Source organism: Danio rerio, chromosome 6 (genome assembly GCF_049306965.1).
Source record: "Danio rerio strain Tuebingen ecotype United States chromosome 6, GRCz12tu, whole genome shotgun sequence".
Taxonomy (NCBI): domain Eukaryota; kingdom Metazoa; phylum Chordata; class Actinopteri; order Cypriniformes; family Danionidae; genus Danio; species Danio rerio.
This window is the reverse complement of record NC_133181.1, coordinates 13,778,343-13,796,854: the sequence shown is the minus strand read 5'-3', so window position 1 is coordinate 13,796,854 and position 18,512 is coordinate 13,778,343. Positions and strand designations below refer to the sequence as shown.

The window sequence follows — 18,512 nt, the reverse complement described above, 5'->3', positions numbered from 1 at the left end:
CTGGGTAACTGCTCAGTTGTGTTGCTATCAAAGCACATTCATAACCTCCTCCACAAGCCGAGCAGAGAAAAAGGCCTCTGTGGACATCATAGCTAAGCATGACCTTGGACAGCATAATCTCTGAAAGTTGAGCTCTCTTCCGAGATCAGCGTTATCTGCATTCTTCACGATAACGTCTTCAATCTGCAGGCCTTAAGAAAAAACAATGATCATGCTTGCTGGAAAAAAAACATCACCTGCATCCCAGAGTGTGTGCAAGATGCTTGGGGACGTTTGGTTCTCACAAAGTCCGTCTGGCTGAGGTGATGCTTTCTCAAAACAAATGATGGCTACAGAAGAATAGAAGTTGTAACTCCAGCTTGTTTTTTTCTATGCTCTTGGGTAGGATATGCTGAACTCTGGTTAACATGACGTTCAAACCCCCATAATATCCAAGCAGACAAATCCATCATGTAAAGCAAAGGTCTTAAAAAAGTATATTTAAAGGTCCTGTGAAATAAAAATAAAAATATAGATGTCATTATTAGTCTGTTAGTTTTAAGGATAACTATAAGCTTGTTGTGCTCCAAAACAGTGACAAATACACATTTAGGAAACCTAAAACTGATGTAAAAATCTAAAGCTTGCAGTTTGTCACTTCTGCCTGAATCGATTAACAATTTTTTTCACATCACCTCATACAAATCTTGACCATCAAATGCTCTGTAGTATCCGACATGCCCTGCCCCCTTCAAGATGCCTCTCATTTGCTTTTCATTTGATGCGCTTGAGCTCAACCAATCACTGACAGAGCAGGGATAAAAACAAAAAGTCATTTGCTGTTTTTTTAAAGGGAGGGGCTACTCTATATTCCACCCTCTCTTCATTTTTCAGTTGAGATTACATCAAAGAGCATAGAATCACCAAGAGGCGACACTTTGTTGCTATTTGGAAAACAGCCACTAGATGCCGCTAGTGTCATGCGGCTGCCATTTTGGAATGATGTTTTGATGGAATTCCAAAAGAACAACAGCACAGATGACTACATTAGGCAGAATGAGTTAAAATATTGAGTTACATAAAATATATATTCTTACGCCCCCAACTAAAAAGCAACATTTTAAACTAATGAATAGAAAACAATTGAATTTACAAAATGTTGACAAGACAAAGTTTCATATAATATCTTTAACTTATGACAAGAAAGTAAGGTTAACAAAATAACTTAAAAGTTCTACTTTTTTGTGTTACTTAAAGGGGTGGTCCACTACGATATCATATTTTAAACTTTAGTTGATGCTTAATGTAGCTGTGTGAACATAAACAGCATCTCTGAGTGTAAAATGCTCAAAGTTCAATGCAAAGAGAGACCTTGGTTTTTACAGAGTTAGCTTAGCAAAGCCTACAATGAACGAATTTTGGGGACTACAATAAATATTTCCAGGCCAGTGAAATCTCAAATGTACTTTTACCGGGCACACACATTGCGCAGCTAAGGGACGTGGCCAGAGGCGCTGTAATGTTACAGCAGAGAGAGCTAAAATGCTGTTCAAACACTGCTATTTTTACAGAGCTTCTTCTGTTTCTGTATTTGGGCTTCCAAAGGACACAACACAAAGACAGAAGTGCTCACAATTCAATAATAATCATGTTCCAGAGAATTATAAAATACATAGCAAGCATGATTTGACAAAACACAGCTTCCAGAATCTCTCCCAGTTCAGTGCTGGATTCGGTTAACATCTCCTCAGAGAAGGAGCAGCTCCAACAAGCAGAAGCTGTGGACTCACAACCTGTAAGTGTTTTTATTTGTTAAAATTGATCATGACATGTACAGTGTCTTGCGTTAACGCTGTGCTGTAGCAAAGATGTAAACAACGGGAAATATTGACACCGCTAACAATTTAGCTACAAATTCATATTTATCTGTCAAACTGCTGTAAACTCTTCACCAGCGCAATCGTGTCTCTGTATTGGCAGCTTTTCCTGCGTTCTACATCTCAGATAATGAACTCGCAAAAGATATGTGAATGATTCATATTACTTTCACATGCATATTCCGAATATATGTGAAAGAACGTAACGCGTTGAGTTAAAAAAATACAGGTAAGCTCGCCTAACTCATGTTGCAGCAGAAAAAACAATCAAGGCTCGCATCCCACATCTTGTGCTTTATTCTTCAGTCAACAGCGTCCCTGTAAATTACAAAGAAACAACTTAATCAAAGCTTTGGAGAAAAATAAAAATAAACATCGTTGGCCTCTGTGATTTTTAATCACAGCACCAAGATTTCTAGGCATGGAATGATCGAGTTGAACTTTTTGCAACATCTGTCTTTTCCATTCTTTAAAAATGACCTCAGATGCTTAAATTATGTCTTTTCAGAATTTCCCATATGTGTTAAATTTTATTCAGATCAGGAGACATATTTATAATAATATAATATATTAATAGATGTGTGTGTGTGTGTGTGTGTGTATGTGTTTGTATATTATGATTTTATATGTCAGAATTCAATCATTTTGGACAAAGTGGCTTTTTACATAAAAGCTTTATTAGTCTTTCTTTAACAGACGACAATGGAAAAAAATACTATATACTGTTATAACATATAATACTGCAACAATAAGTGTGCTTTCAGTCTGTCATCAATATCCCATTTTGAAAGTCATGTTAATTTATTTTAACATGTAAGTAATAATGTATATTATGCCAGTGCGTAAACTATGAAATTAAAGTATTTTAAAGTAATTTCACCTAAAAGTGACAGTTCCAAGGAAATAAGTATAGTTTAAATATAAACATGAAGGGCTCTATTTTAACGATTTTGGCGCAAAGTCCAAAGCGCAGGGCGTAAAAGCATTAAGGGTGTGTCAGAATTCACTTTTGCTATTTTAAGGACGAAAAAATCCGCTTTGCTCCATGGTGCATGGTTTAACAGGGTTGAGCTTATTCTCTTAATGAGTTATAGGTGTGTTTTGAGAATAAACCAATCAGAGTCTCATCTCCCATTCCTTTAAAGAGTCAGTTCCGTCGCGCTATAGCGCATTTGCTATTTACATGACAAACTTTGTAAGTGAAAAAACGAAACACTTCACTAGCAAGAAAACAGTTAAACAGACCGTCTGCAGCGCAAGAATGAGAGATGAACTTCCTTATTCTTTGCTTTCACTATCACTCTTTTCTGTTAATAAGAAAACATGTTGTACGCCCAGACATTCATTAGCAAACATAATTAATTTTGTTTGTTAAGCACAAAGATTTTTTTTAAAACTATTTCTGAATTTAGCTCTAATTTCCAGGAAACTAATAAATGAACAATAATAAGAAAGTGTGCTCAAAAAAGTGAGTTATATCCAAATAAACATGCTGTGCCCCATATGGTCTAAAACCTGACAGGTGGGCAAATCTAAACTTAGTCAAAAGCAAGTTGTCATGAATAAACTGAAAAAGCTCCCTAAGATGAAGAAGGCATGAAGGCAGTGTTTTTTTTTTATTGATTTAGAAAATAATAATTTTTGTAATATTTTATTCCTTTAATTATTTTTCGTTTGTCAAGATATATGTGTGTTGCCGTACATCCTGTGTGTATTAAGCAATGTTTAAGTGAGGCGCAGAATTGACACACTCTGCACTGGACTTTAGACCTCCTCTCAGCTGGTCTATTGAGCAGTCTATTTTAGATCCTCAAAATAGCAACATGCCAGAAATGCGCCTTAATACGCCTCCTTTTTTAGACCAGAACGCCTATGGGCGCACACATGAGTGCTAATGCATTTGCTATTTAAACAGCGTGTTGCAAAACGTCAAAACGACACTTGTGTCAAGCTTAAACTCACAAACAACATTTGCGTCATGCCTTTCGCCGCATTGCATCGGGTGTATGATAGGGCTCTAAGTCTGTAAAATAAACTATTAAAAGTGCTGATCATTGTGATTGTAAGTATTGTATTGTGGTCTCTCAGGTTGTATCTCAGTTTTAATGCACCTTTAATATAAATAAATACAAAACAAAGCAGCTGCTAGTCATCGCGACACCAATAAGATCCAATGGGCGGCCGATCGCTTTCACTCCAAAATGGCGGAATTGCGTGGCTGTTGCTGGGCTCTTCTGTTGCTATGGTACGTTCTATTGAGTGTCGCCTCTTGGTGATTCTAAGCTCTTTGATTACGTCAAACATTAAATAAAAACTGCACATTTCAGAGTACTTCATGAGACCTTTAAATGGTCATTTTAATAGTCTTTTTAGAGATCTTTTATGTTTTACATTCATATATAATTTTATTTATCAAATAGATATTTGTTTTTGAGATCAGACAATTTTTTTGAAAAGTAGGATACATTAAAATAAAAAGGCTGGGTTGTTTTTGCTCAACGTTGGGTCAAATATGGACAAACACAAGCGGTGGGTTAAAAGCACAGTTTAATCATACTTAAAAAAATTAACCAGTTTGGTGTTTGTCCTTATTTGACCCAAAATTGGGTTACAATAGCCCAACATTTTTCAGAGTGGACCTTTAGTTTTGGTTTATTTACAGTTTAGAATCACATTCTGGAACTACTGAGCTCGGCTTCATGAATTTTTGATGGTGAAAATGCACTTTAACAAAGTGACTTTTATAGTCAGGTGGCTCAGTGGTTAGCACTGTTGCCTAACACCAAGAAAGTCGCTGGTTTGAGTCCCGGCTGGATCAGTCTGCATTTCTGTGTGGAGTTTGCAGGTTCTCCCCGTGTTGGCGTGGGTTTCCTCTGGGTGCTCTGGTTTCCCCCACAGTTCAAAGACATGAACTATAGGTGAATTGGATTCAGGCACGTGCACACATAGGGCTCAACCTGTGCAGTGCATATGCCCTTTTTAGTCTTGGATAGAAAGTGCGCTTCCAAAATGATCAAAAGTGCCCCCGTGACGTGGCACACCTTCGGTCCCGCCCTTCAGTAGGTGCGCAACAACACCGCTCTTGAGTACGCGTGCAACAACACAGCTGATCAGTACGCACGCGATAACACCGCTCTTCAGTACGCGCGCGATAACACCGCTCTTCAGTACGCGCGCATCCACTCTGCAGATCTGCACCAAACTACCCCCCCCCCCCCCCCGACCTTCTAAAAATTTAACCTGCACATGCCCTTTGGACGGTCTCTGCACGGGCCTGATTGGATTAACTAAATTTTCCGTAGAGTATGTGTGTGAATGTGAGAGTGTGTGGATGTTTCCCAGTACTGGGTTCCAGCTAGAAGGGCATCTACTGTGTAAAACATATGCTGGATATGTTGGCGGTTCATTCCGCTGTGGCGACCCCAGATAAATAAAGGGACTAAGCTGAAGGAAAATGAATGAATGAACTTTTATTGCCATTTTAGGTAGTTTGAAATAATATGATGATGTGTAAGCAATCATATATATTGAAATGAATTCGAAAAATAGCTGAAAAAGTATTGGCAGCAGATTGCAGACCTAAACTACTAAAATTTTTAATAAACGTATGACTATGTAAATAAAAAGTCACTTTAATTAAATAAAATAAATAAAAGTCACTTTACTTGAGCTTTTAACAAGAGAAGCAAGTTCCAAGGTCCCATAATGCAATTTGAAATCATAGATAAACAATAAACACTCAAAGGAATGAATCTCAAAGTGCGTCTACAATAAATTTATTTAGCAGGCTTAAATTTATTCATGTTTCGTTATGGCGTACAGAGACGCTCCTCAATATATACGCAGTTGTTGTTATATATATCACTGTTGTTTGTTGATATGAAATGAGTCTGAATGACCAGATTAAGTGGTTTGGGGTCATTTGGGGATTTTTATTAACACACTGTTGGGGGCCCCCTAAAGTCTGCAGTCGGCTTTGATAATGTAGGAAAGTACATGATTACAGTGTGCTTAAATAGTCAGGAAATCAGAACACTTGATCTAGATTTACTGCTGTGACATCATTTTGGATTTCCCCATCTATCCATCTGCACTACATCTGTAGACCACAATACAGCAATTTCAAGTTGCATATGACAGTCATTTTAAATGGGGACTGCTTGCTGACAATTTATTTAAATCTAGTCTAGTTTAATACTTATTTATTTCTTTAAAGGGGGATTTCACCTTTTCTTGGGATTGGACAGTGAAGGTTACAGACAGGAAAACATTAGGACAGAGAAAGGTAAAGGATCGGCAAAAGACCTCGTTCCAGGAATCGAACTTGAGTCGCTGTGAGCCTCACAGTGCTATATGTCAGCACATTTAAGGCTATTGGCACTAAAATCTAGTCGCAAATCAAATTACGCAGGTGGTGCAGGTAGATCAGTGATCTGAAGTGTTGACATGTCACATTTTAGCATTAGTACAGCTTGCATGGAACCTCAGCAGAGCAGAACAAATATCTGTTAATACTGTACACATTAGAAGCCCCACCCCCTAATCCAGATGTACCATATGTCTGTGCCTATCTTTTGTGTCGTTTAGGACTGTATAATATATCGTTTCAGATATGGTTGTCGGAATGTGCGCATCCACAATAGTACAAAAGTCACAGTAGTCTGGATGATGGCTGACCAGGCTCCACAGTTCAGAACATATGAGATTTGTGCTTGTGCATTCATTGTGAAGTTTAATCCTAATAGAGTGGAAGTTATTATTTGCATGTGTTTTAGGGCCTCTAAGGGTGTTTTCACACCTGTAGAATTTTGTTTTGTTCTGGAACAGGGATTAAAATTGTTACAATGTTGCTTTTTGTTCTTGATGTGGTTCACTTTCACATGGCAAAGTTTCTAAATGGACCAAAACTGTTATCACATTGGTCAGAGATTGGTATTCGGAAACAGTACAGGAAACGGTACAGGAAACACACTTTTACCAGTAGGAATGACATCCCATCCTACTCATCATTCTCTTCTCTTATAGCCATATATATATGCCTGATGTGTCCTGGTTTGTTAGTTTGTTCATAACTACAACTAAACCGTTCAAGAGTTTGTTTCAATCAAGCTTCATTTGAGGGATTCACATATTCCCAAACGAACTGAGGGGGCAAACGTGTCAGGTTCCAAAACAAATGTCAAGGTGAATTCAATTCAATTCAATTCAGCTTTATTTGTATAGCGCTTTTACAATGTAGATTGTGTCAAAGCAGCTTCACATAAATGGTCATAGTAATTGGAACAGTGTGGTTCAGGTTTTAGTGTTTAAGTTCAGTTCAGTTCAGTTTAGCTCTGTTCAGTGTGATTTAATCATTACTGAGAGTTCAAACACTGAAGAGCAAATTCAACGATGCGTAGCTCTACCAATCCTGAACCATGCGAGGCAGTGGCGACAGCGGAGAGGGAAAAAAAAACTTCACCTGATGGGAGTGAAGAAAAAAAACCTTGAGAGAACCAGACTCAGTTGGGCACGACCATTTTAATTTCTCCGCTGGCCAAAAGTCTTGTGCAGAACTTCATTCGCCGTGGTTTATGCTGGAAGATGGCCTCAATGAAGACTCGTCTGTCCCTGGAGCGTCGCTGGAATCAGACTCATGTTCTCCACTCCCCACGACCATCAGCGCAGCAGCAGCTCAGGATATGGCCTGGTCCCGGATATGGAATCCTTGGGATCATCACGTCGCTGGTCTTGGATCCAATCAGTGACTCCGCCTAATCTGAGGACCTCGGGATGAGTATCCCCAGGTGAAAATAGAGAATAAAGAGAATAATTAGCGTAGCTGCTGTTCATAGTGTATATAAGCAAGATGTAGAAGGCAGTGTGGAACCTGCTAGGTGATGCACTGAGTGTATGCTTTACTAAACAGATAGGTCTTTAATCTAGTTTTGAACTGGGAGAGTGTGTCTGAGCCTCGGACATTACCAGGAAGGCTATTCCAGAGTGTAGGAGCCATGAAAGAGAAGGCTCGACCTCCTTTACTTGATTTTGCTATTCTAGGTACTACCAGAAGCCCTGAATTTTGAGATCTTAAGGAGCGAGTTGGTTCGTAGCGAGACAGAAGGTTGGTTAGATAAACAGGAGCTAGATTATTTAGAGCTTTATAGGTGAGAAGTAATATTTTAAATTCAATACGAAATTTAACAGGCAGCCAGTGTAAGGAGGATAAAATTGGGGTTATATGATCATATTTTCTAGACCTGGTCAGAACTCTGGCTGCTGCATTTTGCACTAATTGAAGTTTGTTAATAGAGGATGCTGGGCAGCCAGCAAATAGAGCATTACAGTAATCCAGTCTCGAAGTCATAAAAGCATGGACTAGCTTTTCTGCATCTGAGATGGATAGCATATTTCGTAATTTAGCGATATTTCTCAGATGAAAGAAGGCAGTTTTTGTGACATGGGATATATGGTTTTTAAAAGTTAGATTGCTGTCTAATATGACACCCAGATCTTTTATAGTAGAGCTAAAGCTAACTTTGTATCCCTCTAATTGTAAATTGAGTTGCGAGATCTGCTGTGTGCAAGATTTAGGCCCAATAAGTAATAATTCTGTTTTGTCTGAGTTTAAGAGAAGAAAATTGTTTGTCATCCAGTCTTTAATGTCTTTGATACACTCAGTTAGTTTAGAAAGTTCAGACGTCTCGTCAGGTTTAGTGGAAATATATAATTGAGTATCATCTGCATAGCAGTGAAAGCTGATCCCATGTCTTCTAATAATGTCTCCCATAGGTAGCATGTAAATTGTAAACAGTAAAGGGCCTAAAACTGATCCTTGAGGCACCCCATACTTTACTGGGCAGATTTGTGAAGGCTGTCCATTAAGATTTACAAACTGGTAGCGGTCAGTTAAGTATGACTTAAACCATTGTAGAGCCTGTCCCTGGACACCTGTAGACTTTAAGCGATTTATGAGGATATTGTGGTCAATGGTATCAAATGCCGCACTAAGATCGAGTAAAACTAATAGCGAGACGCACCCTCGGTCAGCAGCTAAGAGTAAATCGTTGGTTATTTTCACTAAGGCGGTTTCTGTACTGTGGTGAGCCCTGAAACCTGACTGAAACACTTCAAAAATATTGTTCGTCTGCAGAAAAGAGCATAATTGAGTGGAAACAACTTTTTCTAGTATTTTAGACATAAATGGAAGATTTGAAATAGGCCTATAGTTAGCTAAGTTGTTGGTGTCTAGTTGCGGTTTCTTAATAATAGGCTTAATAACAGCTAGCTTGTAAGAGTTTGGAACATGGCCTATAGATAAAGAAGAGTTGATAATGTTAAGAAGAGGTTCTCCTATAGCAGGTAGCAGCTCTTTCAGTAATTTTGTTGGAATTGAGTCCAGCATACACGTAGCTGGTTTAGAGCTATTTATAATTTTCACTAACTCTTCATGTTCTATGATTTTGAAGCAGTGTAGGTTATTATTATGATTTAATGAAATATTTACAGGATTTGGAGTATAAGCCGGTGCAGAAAGTTTGGCATCTCCTATTTTCTGTCTAAAGCCTTCTATTTTATTACTGAAAAAATTCATGAAGTCATCACTACTAATTTGCGGTGGAGTAGTTTGTTCCAAGGATGACCGATTATTTGCTAATTTAGAGATGGTGTTAAATAAAAATCTAGGATTGTTATGATTATTTTCTATCAGTTTGCGCAGGTGCTCGGTCCTGGCAGATTTTAGAGCCCTCCTATAGCTGGACATACTGTCTTTGTACGCAATTCTAAAGACCTCTAAATTAGTTTTTTTCCATTTACGTTCCAGGGCGCGGGTTGCTGTTTTGAGCGCACGAGTATGACTATTATACCATGGTATAGTTTTAATCTCTCTAGCCTTTTTTAATTTTATGGGTGCCACAGTATTTAGTGTGCTAGTAAAGATGGCATCCATACTGCTGGTTACTACATCAAGATCATTTGAGTTTGCGGGTGCATTACGAAATAGAGAGAGATCAGGTAAGTTATTTATAAATTCATCTTTAGTTGACGGAACAATAGTTCTACTAGGGCGGAGTATTGGAGCGGGTTTGCTGATTTCAGGTAAACATAGCTTATATAGTAAGAGGTAGTGATCTGTAATATCATCACTTTGTGGTATAATGTCTACGTCAATAACCTCGATTCCATAAGACAGAATTAGATCTAATGTATGCTTTAAGCGATGGGTTGGACCCACAACGTTTTGCTTTATCCCAAGTGAGTGTATTAAATCCATAAACGCGAGCCCTAATGTATCATTAGCGTCATCTATGTGGATGTTAAAGTCACCTACAATTAGCATTTTATCAGTTTTGACTAGTAAGTCAGAAATAAAATCAGAAAATTCTTTTAGAAATTTGACATAGGGTCCTGGGGGTCTATATATGGTGATTAAAGCGAGAGATAACATAGGTTTTTGTATAGTATCTGGAAGCTGAACATTAAGCGATAATACTTCAAAGGAGCTAAACATAAGTCCGTTTCTCTGTTTAATATTGAGAAAGCACTGTTGTGAAAAAGGAATTTTTTAAAAATTATTTTGTCTTTTTTTCTTTTCATTAAACAATTGTATTTGTATTGTTTAAAGGTGATATATGAATTAAACTTCTTCTCTTGAGTGTGATATGCCTTGCATACTAATAGTCTAATAGTCTAATTTGCATACTAATTCTCTCTGTGTCTCAAATCCGCCGGCGTACACGACGCGCTACCTGGACAAACTGGTTGCGACGGGAAAGTCCTCCACACGGAGGTAAGCGGTCAGTCGGTAAGCGTCAAAAGGAATGGCGTCATACCGCCCCGTAGCGTTTGCTTAAAAAAATTAAATGCAGCCATACGTACCTCCGGATTCATAAATTGCGGTCTCCAAAATGTTCGCAGGACTGTTTTAAGAATCAGCCTCAGTTGAACATTTGAAGAAAACGGTCTTCTGACCTTTTTTTATTGAACACGCATGGAATTAATTAAATATTCCAAAAGCACCCTAACTTTTTTAACCATTTCAGGCGAGTGAGTAGCTTTAACCATTTTTATTATTGTATTTATTTCTTTACACATTGTAGATTATACAGTTTTATTTTACATTTGATTATTACATTTTTGTACCTGAAAACTATAAAGGCCGTGACACATCAAGCTGATGGTTAGCGGTTGGGCTTTGTTGTTTGTTTATGTGTACCTATCATCAGGTTAATGTCGGATCATTTTAGCCTGATTCAGTATGCAGATTCGTCGTCGACTGTTGGCTGAAGAAAATGCTCTGATTGGTTTTTCAGCAACGAATCAGAGCATGAGATTGAAAACTGAAGTGACGTAGCAAGTAAACAATTCATGTCTAGAAGGTTCATACAAAGATTCATTCATTCATTCTTTTTTTTTAGCTTAGTGCCTTTATTAATCTGGGGTCGCCACAGTGGAATGAACCGCCAACTTATCCAGCATATGTTTTACGTAGCGGATGCCCTTTCAGCTGCAACCCATCACTGGAAAACATCCATACACACTCATTCACACACATACACTACGGACAATTTAGCTTACCCAATTCATCTATACCACGTCTTTGAACTTGTGGGGGAAACCGGAGCACCAGGAGGAAACCCATGGCAACACGGATTCACGCCAACTGACCCAGTCGGGGCTCGAACAGTTCTCACTGTTCATAAATCAATTTTAAAAATGGAAACAATGTTTAAGAGGTTTTATATGAACAGTAGGCCTAGCATGCAGCGTATGTTGTGATTATGCTTGGTCTTTCTTTGGTGCTGTTAAAACCACCACATCAAATCTGTAGCTCTTTTATGAAATGGAAGTAAATCACATTTTAAATCACAAATCACAATTTTGATCAAATAAATTCTATTTTTTTCTCCAAATTGTGCAGCCCTACTATTGACCTTATTCTAAAATGCGGAAGTGCGCCTGTTCTCGTGATTGTCTTAGAACTTTCGTTTTAGTCGCCTATGGGAGAAATGACAAGGAATAATAAACAGCAAAAAACGGTCAAACGACTTGCTCTACAAACAAATGTTTGCATGACTAGACAGACCAAGTAGAATAATATAACAAGGAAATATCAGTTTGCAACATCAAACAGCGAAACGAGCAGTTTTTAATGTCTAAAAATGAGTCTGGAAGTCTTGCCAAAAAGATTCAAATGGCAGCGCCCGCTCGTCCGCGGAGAATAAGGTCAATATGGATTATTACATTATTAGATATATTTACGGGAGCGAATCCCTCTGTGGTGAATGACAAATACTATGAAAATAGTACTAAATCCTGCTTTGTTTACACTTTGCATGTGCGAATCGGAAGTTCCAATTTCCCTTTGTCGAATAAGAAAACAGACCCCTGTGGGTGTGAAAAGACATGTCCTGTCACACAGGCACAGAACTCGTGCTCCTGGTTGAGTGGGCTGTCGTCTGTTTGGTGTGCTTGAATTTTTGGTTCAAAGAGGACCAAACTCAAGCCGACACGAGGCGACAACACAGTTGGGCCTGATCTACTCTTGTTGTTGGCCGTCGACTTGTGTCCCGGCATTTAGACACCTTTTATTGTATTTATCTCAGCGTTTTATACAAGTGTGCTCTTCTATAAAATCATGATGATCAATACAAACTTATAAATACTTTTCAAATACAGCTATTCATTTCATCTGGTGAAATTGAAATCATATTGCAATACATATCGCAGAAGAACAGAACATCTCGATGTCAGTTTGTCCCAATATCATGCAGCTCCAGTGTCTTTGTTTCTCATTTGATCTCCTTCCATCTCTGTGGTTTCAGCTGCACAGAGTGAGCAGAGGGAGTGTGCGTACGCAGAGCAGCCACAGGGTCTGGCCGAGCGGATTGGTGGGCGTGGGGAAGGACTTGTCTTTCATGAGAACTCTACCATTCGCTGTTATCAAGGACACCGCTGCTTTGGACTCTGGGGCAAAAAAAATAATGGAGTAGTACTAGTGAAGCAAGGTATGCAAATACGTTTCTCTCTCTCTCACACACACACACACACACACATACACACACACACACAAACCGTCCACCTCACCTTTTATTTTCTCTCTGTTTGATACAGGTTGCTGGACGAATGTTGGTGACCACCAGGAGTGCTATGACCGCTGTGTGGTGACCAACCCACCGTCAGTGGCTCAGAATGGGACATACCGATTCTGCTGCTGCAATAAAGACATGTGCAACCTGAACTTCACAGAGGACTTTCCACCTCCTTCCCCGACCACTGCACAGCCCCTTCGTGAGTGTGCGTTTGTGGTTTATACACATACAAGGGCTCGAAATTAACCTTTTTGCTTGGTAGCACCGGTGCTCCTAGCTTTAAAAATTTAGGCGCATCAGCCAAAATTTAGTCGCACCCACCAATTAAGAGCACCGTTACTACAAGTTTTATACAAACATATTTATTGTATTTGAAATCAACACTAAACAAACTAACAAGCAAAAAAAATTATATATATATATATAAATGCAAGCTTGAGGAAAATATGTCTCAACGAAATCCCGTTATCACAAGAAAATATATTTTTATAACAAAACTGAGTGAGCAAAAGATACATGGAGCGCTCACTGGCCCTGCACGCACTGCTTAAATGAATCTGTTAACGGTATTAACTCTGCTGTTCTCACAAGTGCTGTCTGATATTGCACTAATGCTTTTGACACATATTATAGCTTATTATATGCATACATGTTAATAGCAATACCGGTTTATTTTTATGAGTAGCGATATTAGTTTACTCAATGCAAGCCCGTTCGCGATGGTTTACATGGTGTTCAATTTTACATATAGCTGTCCCTTGCATGGCGGACAGCATCTGGCGATTATATGAAGGATTAAACAGAAGCTCTCGTGCTAGATGTGGCAAACAGTTACCTGAAAACTCCATCCCACAGACTTTACATAGCGGACTTGAAGCCAATGGAAGTCTTCTACTCTTGGAAAAGTGTAAATAGTGGATTAACATTTAGCACATGATCACTACTAAGATGTTTCAGTATTTATAACTTTAGATGTCATGGTTTCTAAAACAAAATCTGTCAGTGTTATCTTCATTCTCCTCTTCAGCGCTTTACAATTTTTCGCGGTAGCAGCTCTCTCTGTCATCCCAAGCCAGAAGCGCTGACTGAGTGATTGACAGCTGATATTAACCAATCATTCGCGTTCAGTGCTAGAGCAGTGGGCCAATAAGAAGAGCGTGAAGGCGGGGCACGCGTTTGGGACTTGGATTTGTTTACTGCAGCAAGTTGACATGACCACAGTTTTAAACCATTCCTGAGCGATGCGTTTCACGTTTCAAGTGCAGAGATGCATTCTGCGTAAATGTCTCCCGAATCCGCGCATGTGGTGAACATTTTACAGTAAAAACTGGTCGCACATAACAATTTTAAGCACTCGCAGAAATGCTCCCAAATATGATTTAAGGTCGCATAGATAAAATTTCGGGCGCATATGCGACCAAAATGGTCGCAATTTCGAGCCCTGCATACAGTTGCAATCAAAATCATTCAGCACCCTTAATCTGCAAGATATTCCAGTGCAGTCAAAATGTTGACATATGTTGACAATGTTGGAATATGAAAGCATCAGTATACTATTATGAAAAGTGTAGAAATATATATTTGTGTAACCCCCTTATGTTTGACCATGGGGTTCTTTTGTTCATAAGTGTTGCCTTTTTTACCACCAGGCGTTTTCTGTCAGCATTTAAAAAATATTTGAGACTCATAAATAATGTTTCTAAATAAATATTTAGTGTTTTCTTGTAGCCTTAGACTTTCTTCTGTATTACAACTAATGCCCCTAGTGGTCCCTCATTAGTTGCGGGGGTTGCATTCTAAAAATAACCCACAATAGGTGAAATTCGCAAAGTAGTCCGCGTTTTTTTTTTTTTTTACAATTATTCTATGTTTTAAGGCTGTAAAACCACTCACTACACTCTTTGTACATTTTTCTCAGACAGGCGTTAACATTTTCACCAATTTCTCTCGTTTAAACTCTCTCAAAGTTTAAACTTTCATAGAAAAAGAAGTCGAGTATTATAGAAAGAAACCAAAGATCAAAACCTGTTGTCAGGCACAAACATTCATCGCTGTCAGCAAAAGTTTCATAAAGCTTTTTAGCTTTTGTGTGGATAATGTTGGCATCCAGCGTGGTTCTTTTTCCAGCAGTCACTGATCCACAAAACTAAAGCAGACTCCATTCTTACGGGGGTCACACTCCTGATGCCCCGTGCATATGACAATTGGAAGTAACACACACTGGAAGCACACATTCACATGCTATTTAAAATACGTGTATACCCTGATGAAATCCTACGTTATGGCGCAGCGCATCCCCTTTACGGTGGTCTTGCTGCGGAGATTTACAATCCATTTTGCATCCTTATTGAAACACACTGTTAGCCAAGATTTATGATAATTTGTCAATCTGAACGCAATCTGTAATGTACAGAAGACACAGAGGAGATTGATTGACAATGGTCTACAGCCAATCAGGACGCAGAACACAATGCGCTGTAAAAAAAAAGATGGTTCAAATTGCACAAAAAAAATCTGTGAGGCTGCGAAAGGTGAACCGAGTTAAAGCAAGGGACCACTGTAATACATTTTCTCCATAGCTTTTGTGAGCCCATTTTGGATTTGGCCAAATCTGCTACTCAGCTTTAACACATACTTACTCTTACTCCCAGAGCCATTTTATATCGAAGTTGATATTCAGCCCACCATATTGGTGTTTCATAACATCTAATTGTGATGAGGTGGGTCGTCAACCCCCAACCTGGATAACCAGGACATACACACATACAGATTTAACACATGCATGAGTTAAACTTATTTTTGCAAAAGTCAAAGTTAAAGAATTTAAAAAGGCAGTGTTTAATGTTACTTAATGTAACATTCATTCATTCACTTATTCATTTGCCTTCGGCTTAGTCTCTTTATTCATCAGGGGTTGCCACAGCGGAATGAACCACCAACTAATCCAGCATATGCAACCCAGTAATGTAAACACCCATACACTTCACACTCACGGCCAATTTAGCTTATTCAAATCACCTATAGCGCAGATCTTTGAATTGTGGGGGAAACCGGAGCACCCGAAGGAAACCCACACGAACATGGGGAGAACATGCAAACTACACACAGAAATGCCAACTAATCCAGCCGGGGCCTGAACCAGCAACCTTCTTGCTGTGAGGTGATTGTGCTACCCACTGCGCTACAGTGTCACCCTTAATGTAACAAAATGTAAAATTACCTAAAAAATCTCAATCATAATTTCAGATGTTGAATTGGGGTGGAATAATTATGACATTGAAATATATTTTGAAATGAAATATATTTTATTACACAGTGACAATATCCCTTTAATTAAGCGCTAAACTGTTATGAGTGCAATTTAAAAAAGAAATAAAATGTAGGTTCTTCTGAAAAGACGTATTTGTTAGTTGTTTCAGACTTTGAGGGGCTAAATAAGTTTGGTTGCAACTGTACATAACGTTCAGTAAGCAGAAACAGTACAGTAGGTACAAATGACTTCACGTACTAGTCCATGAATTAACATTTTTTCTTTGAATCTTTCAAGAATCGCGCCGACTGCACAGAGAGGAAGTCATAGTTGTTGCCTTAGCAACTGTGTCCATGGTTGCTGTCCTCGTCATTCTGCTTTTTTTTGGGTATCGCATGCTAAGAGGTATGTTTCCGTAATGATGTTATGGTGCCTTAAATGACAATGAAATTAAATATATTGGCATGTGGATCAACTGTACATGTGTGTGTCTTCCAGGACGTGGTAAACACTCACTGCATACTTTAAATATACTGGAGACGGCACTTTCTCCTCCTTCTTTGGATCTGGACAACCTCACACTGCAGGAGGTAAAAGACACCTTTTTAAGCAAATAAAATTTTACCAATATTTGGCATTGGGGGCGTCACGGTGGCACAGTGGGTAGCACAATTGCCTCACAGCAAGAAGGTCGCTGGTTTGAGCCTCGGCTGGGTCAGTTGGCATTTCTGTGTGGAGTTTGAATGTTCTCCCCATGATGGCGTGAGTTTCCCCCAGGTGCTCCGGTTTCACCCACAGTCCAAAGACATGCGCTATAGGTAAATTGGGTAAGCTAAGTTGTTGTGTTTGTGTTTGTTTGTTTCCCAGTAATGGGTTGCAGCTTGAGGGCATCCACTGCGTAAAACATATGTTGGATAAGTTGCCATTCATTTCACTGTGGTGACCCCAGATTAATAAAGGGACCAAGCCGAAAAGAAAGTGAATAAATGAATTTGGCGTTGATTCTGTTCTACGGTATTTATTAACTAGACATTAAATTTCATTCAGACGAACCAAGCTAAAGCTAAATGTTAAACCTACGTTAAAAAAATTGAAGGAAAGATAGAAAGCAATTAAGATTTATTGTGTATTTAGTATGGTCACATTGTCATTATAAAGTAACATATTGTTTGCATGGTTTCAGAATTTTTTCGTGTAGCTGGCATTAGCATGCTTAAATTAGTATGCAACCCTGCTGAAAAATTCAGCTTGAACCAGCCTAGGGTGGTTATCTGGTTTTAGCTGGTCGACCAGCCTGGTTTTAGAGGGGTTTTGGCCATTTCCAGGCTGGTTTCCACCCATTTCCAGCCTGGTCCTAGCTGGTCAGGCTGGAAAATGACCAGCCAAATCCAGCTAAAACCAGCTCAACCAGCCTGGTTGAAGCTGAATATAGCTGGTTTTAGCTGGACTCCCAGCTTGGCTAGGCTGATCAAGCTGGTTTTAGCTGGTCATCTCCCAGCCTGACCAGCTAAGACCAGGCTGGAAATGGCTGGAAGCCAGCCTGGAAGTGGCCAAAACCCCATTAAAACCAGCCTGGTCGATCAGCTAAAACCAGCCAACCAGCCTAGGCTGATTTAAGCTGGATTTTTCAGCAGGGAAGTAGCAGGTCTCTAATATGTTTTAATACTTTTGGGTCCCCTATAGTACCCTGTGTGGTCCTGTTGTTATAATACACCTATTTCACGCAGCCGCCATTTTGAAATATGAAATCGAGGCGGCGGTGGGAAGAAACCCGAAAGTATAGGACCAGCACTGTAAACATTGCAGCAACATAATGTGGACTACAAACCTTCAGCTGCTGCCTCGAAGTGCAGATATGGTGTAAAAATTACTTAAGTATCATTCAGTTACATTTAATTTAAACAATTAAAAGCAGATTAGGCATAAAACACAATCACAATCTCTTTAAGAGTAATACGCTTAAGTGTCCTCCTAGGCTTCAGCTCATAGCACCAGGTAAACACCGTGAGGACGCTTCCCTGCTTCCACCTATGTAACCTGGTGAGAGATAAAACAAAGCAGTCCTCTGTAGCACACCCTCATGTTGTCTGTAATAGTGTCCCGGTAGGAACATTTTAAAAACGTCCATTTCCCGCTAACTTTTAAGTGCCACTGAGCGCGTTCTTAAACACAGCTGATTTGCCATAGTATTTACCAGTGCTCAACAAAAATGACTGTGATTGGCCGTGAAGGTCATCAGTTCACTTAACTTCACCAAGTGCAAACACAAACAAGGATACTGAAGCATTTAAAAGCTACAAAGATCAGTTGATCACTCGTCTGTGTTTGCACTCG

General features: G+C 39.1%; 1 protein-coding gene across 3 annotated transcripts in view; it reads left to right on the top strand.

The window, feature by feature from the left end:
* bmpr2a (bone morphogenetic protein receptor, type II a (serine/threonine kinase)) overlaps positions 1–18,512 on the top strand; it is a 59,113-nt gene that overhangs the window by 14,069 nt on the left and 26,532 nt on the right. For all 3 annotated transcript variants that reach the window (XM_005165835.5, XM_073953070.1, NM_001039817.1), the window contains 4 exon segments: positions 12,662–12,844; positions 12,951–13,127; positions 16,476–16,583; positions 16,677–16,768. In XM_005165835.5, the coding sequence (XP_005165892.1) occupies positions 12,662–12,844; positions 12,951–13,127; positions 16,476–16,583; positions 16,677–16,768 (560 nt within the window).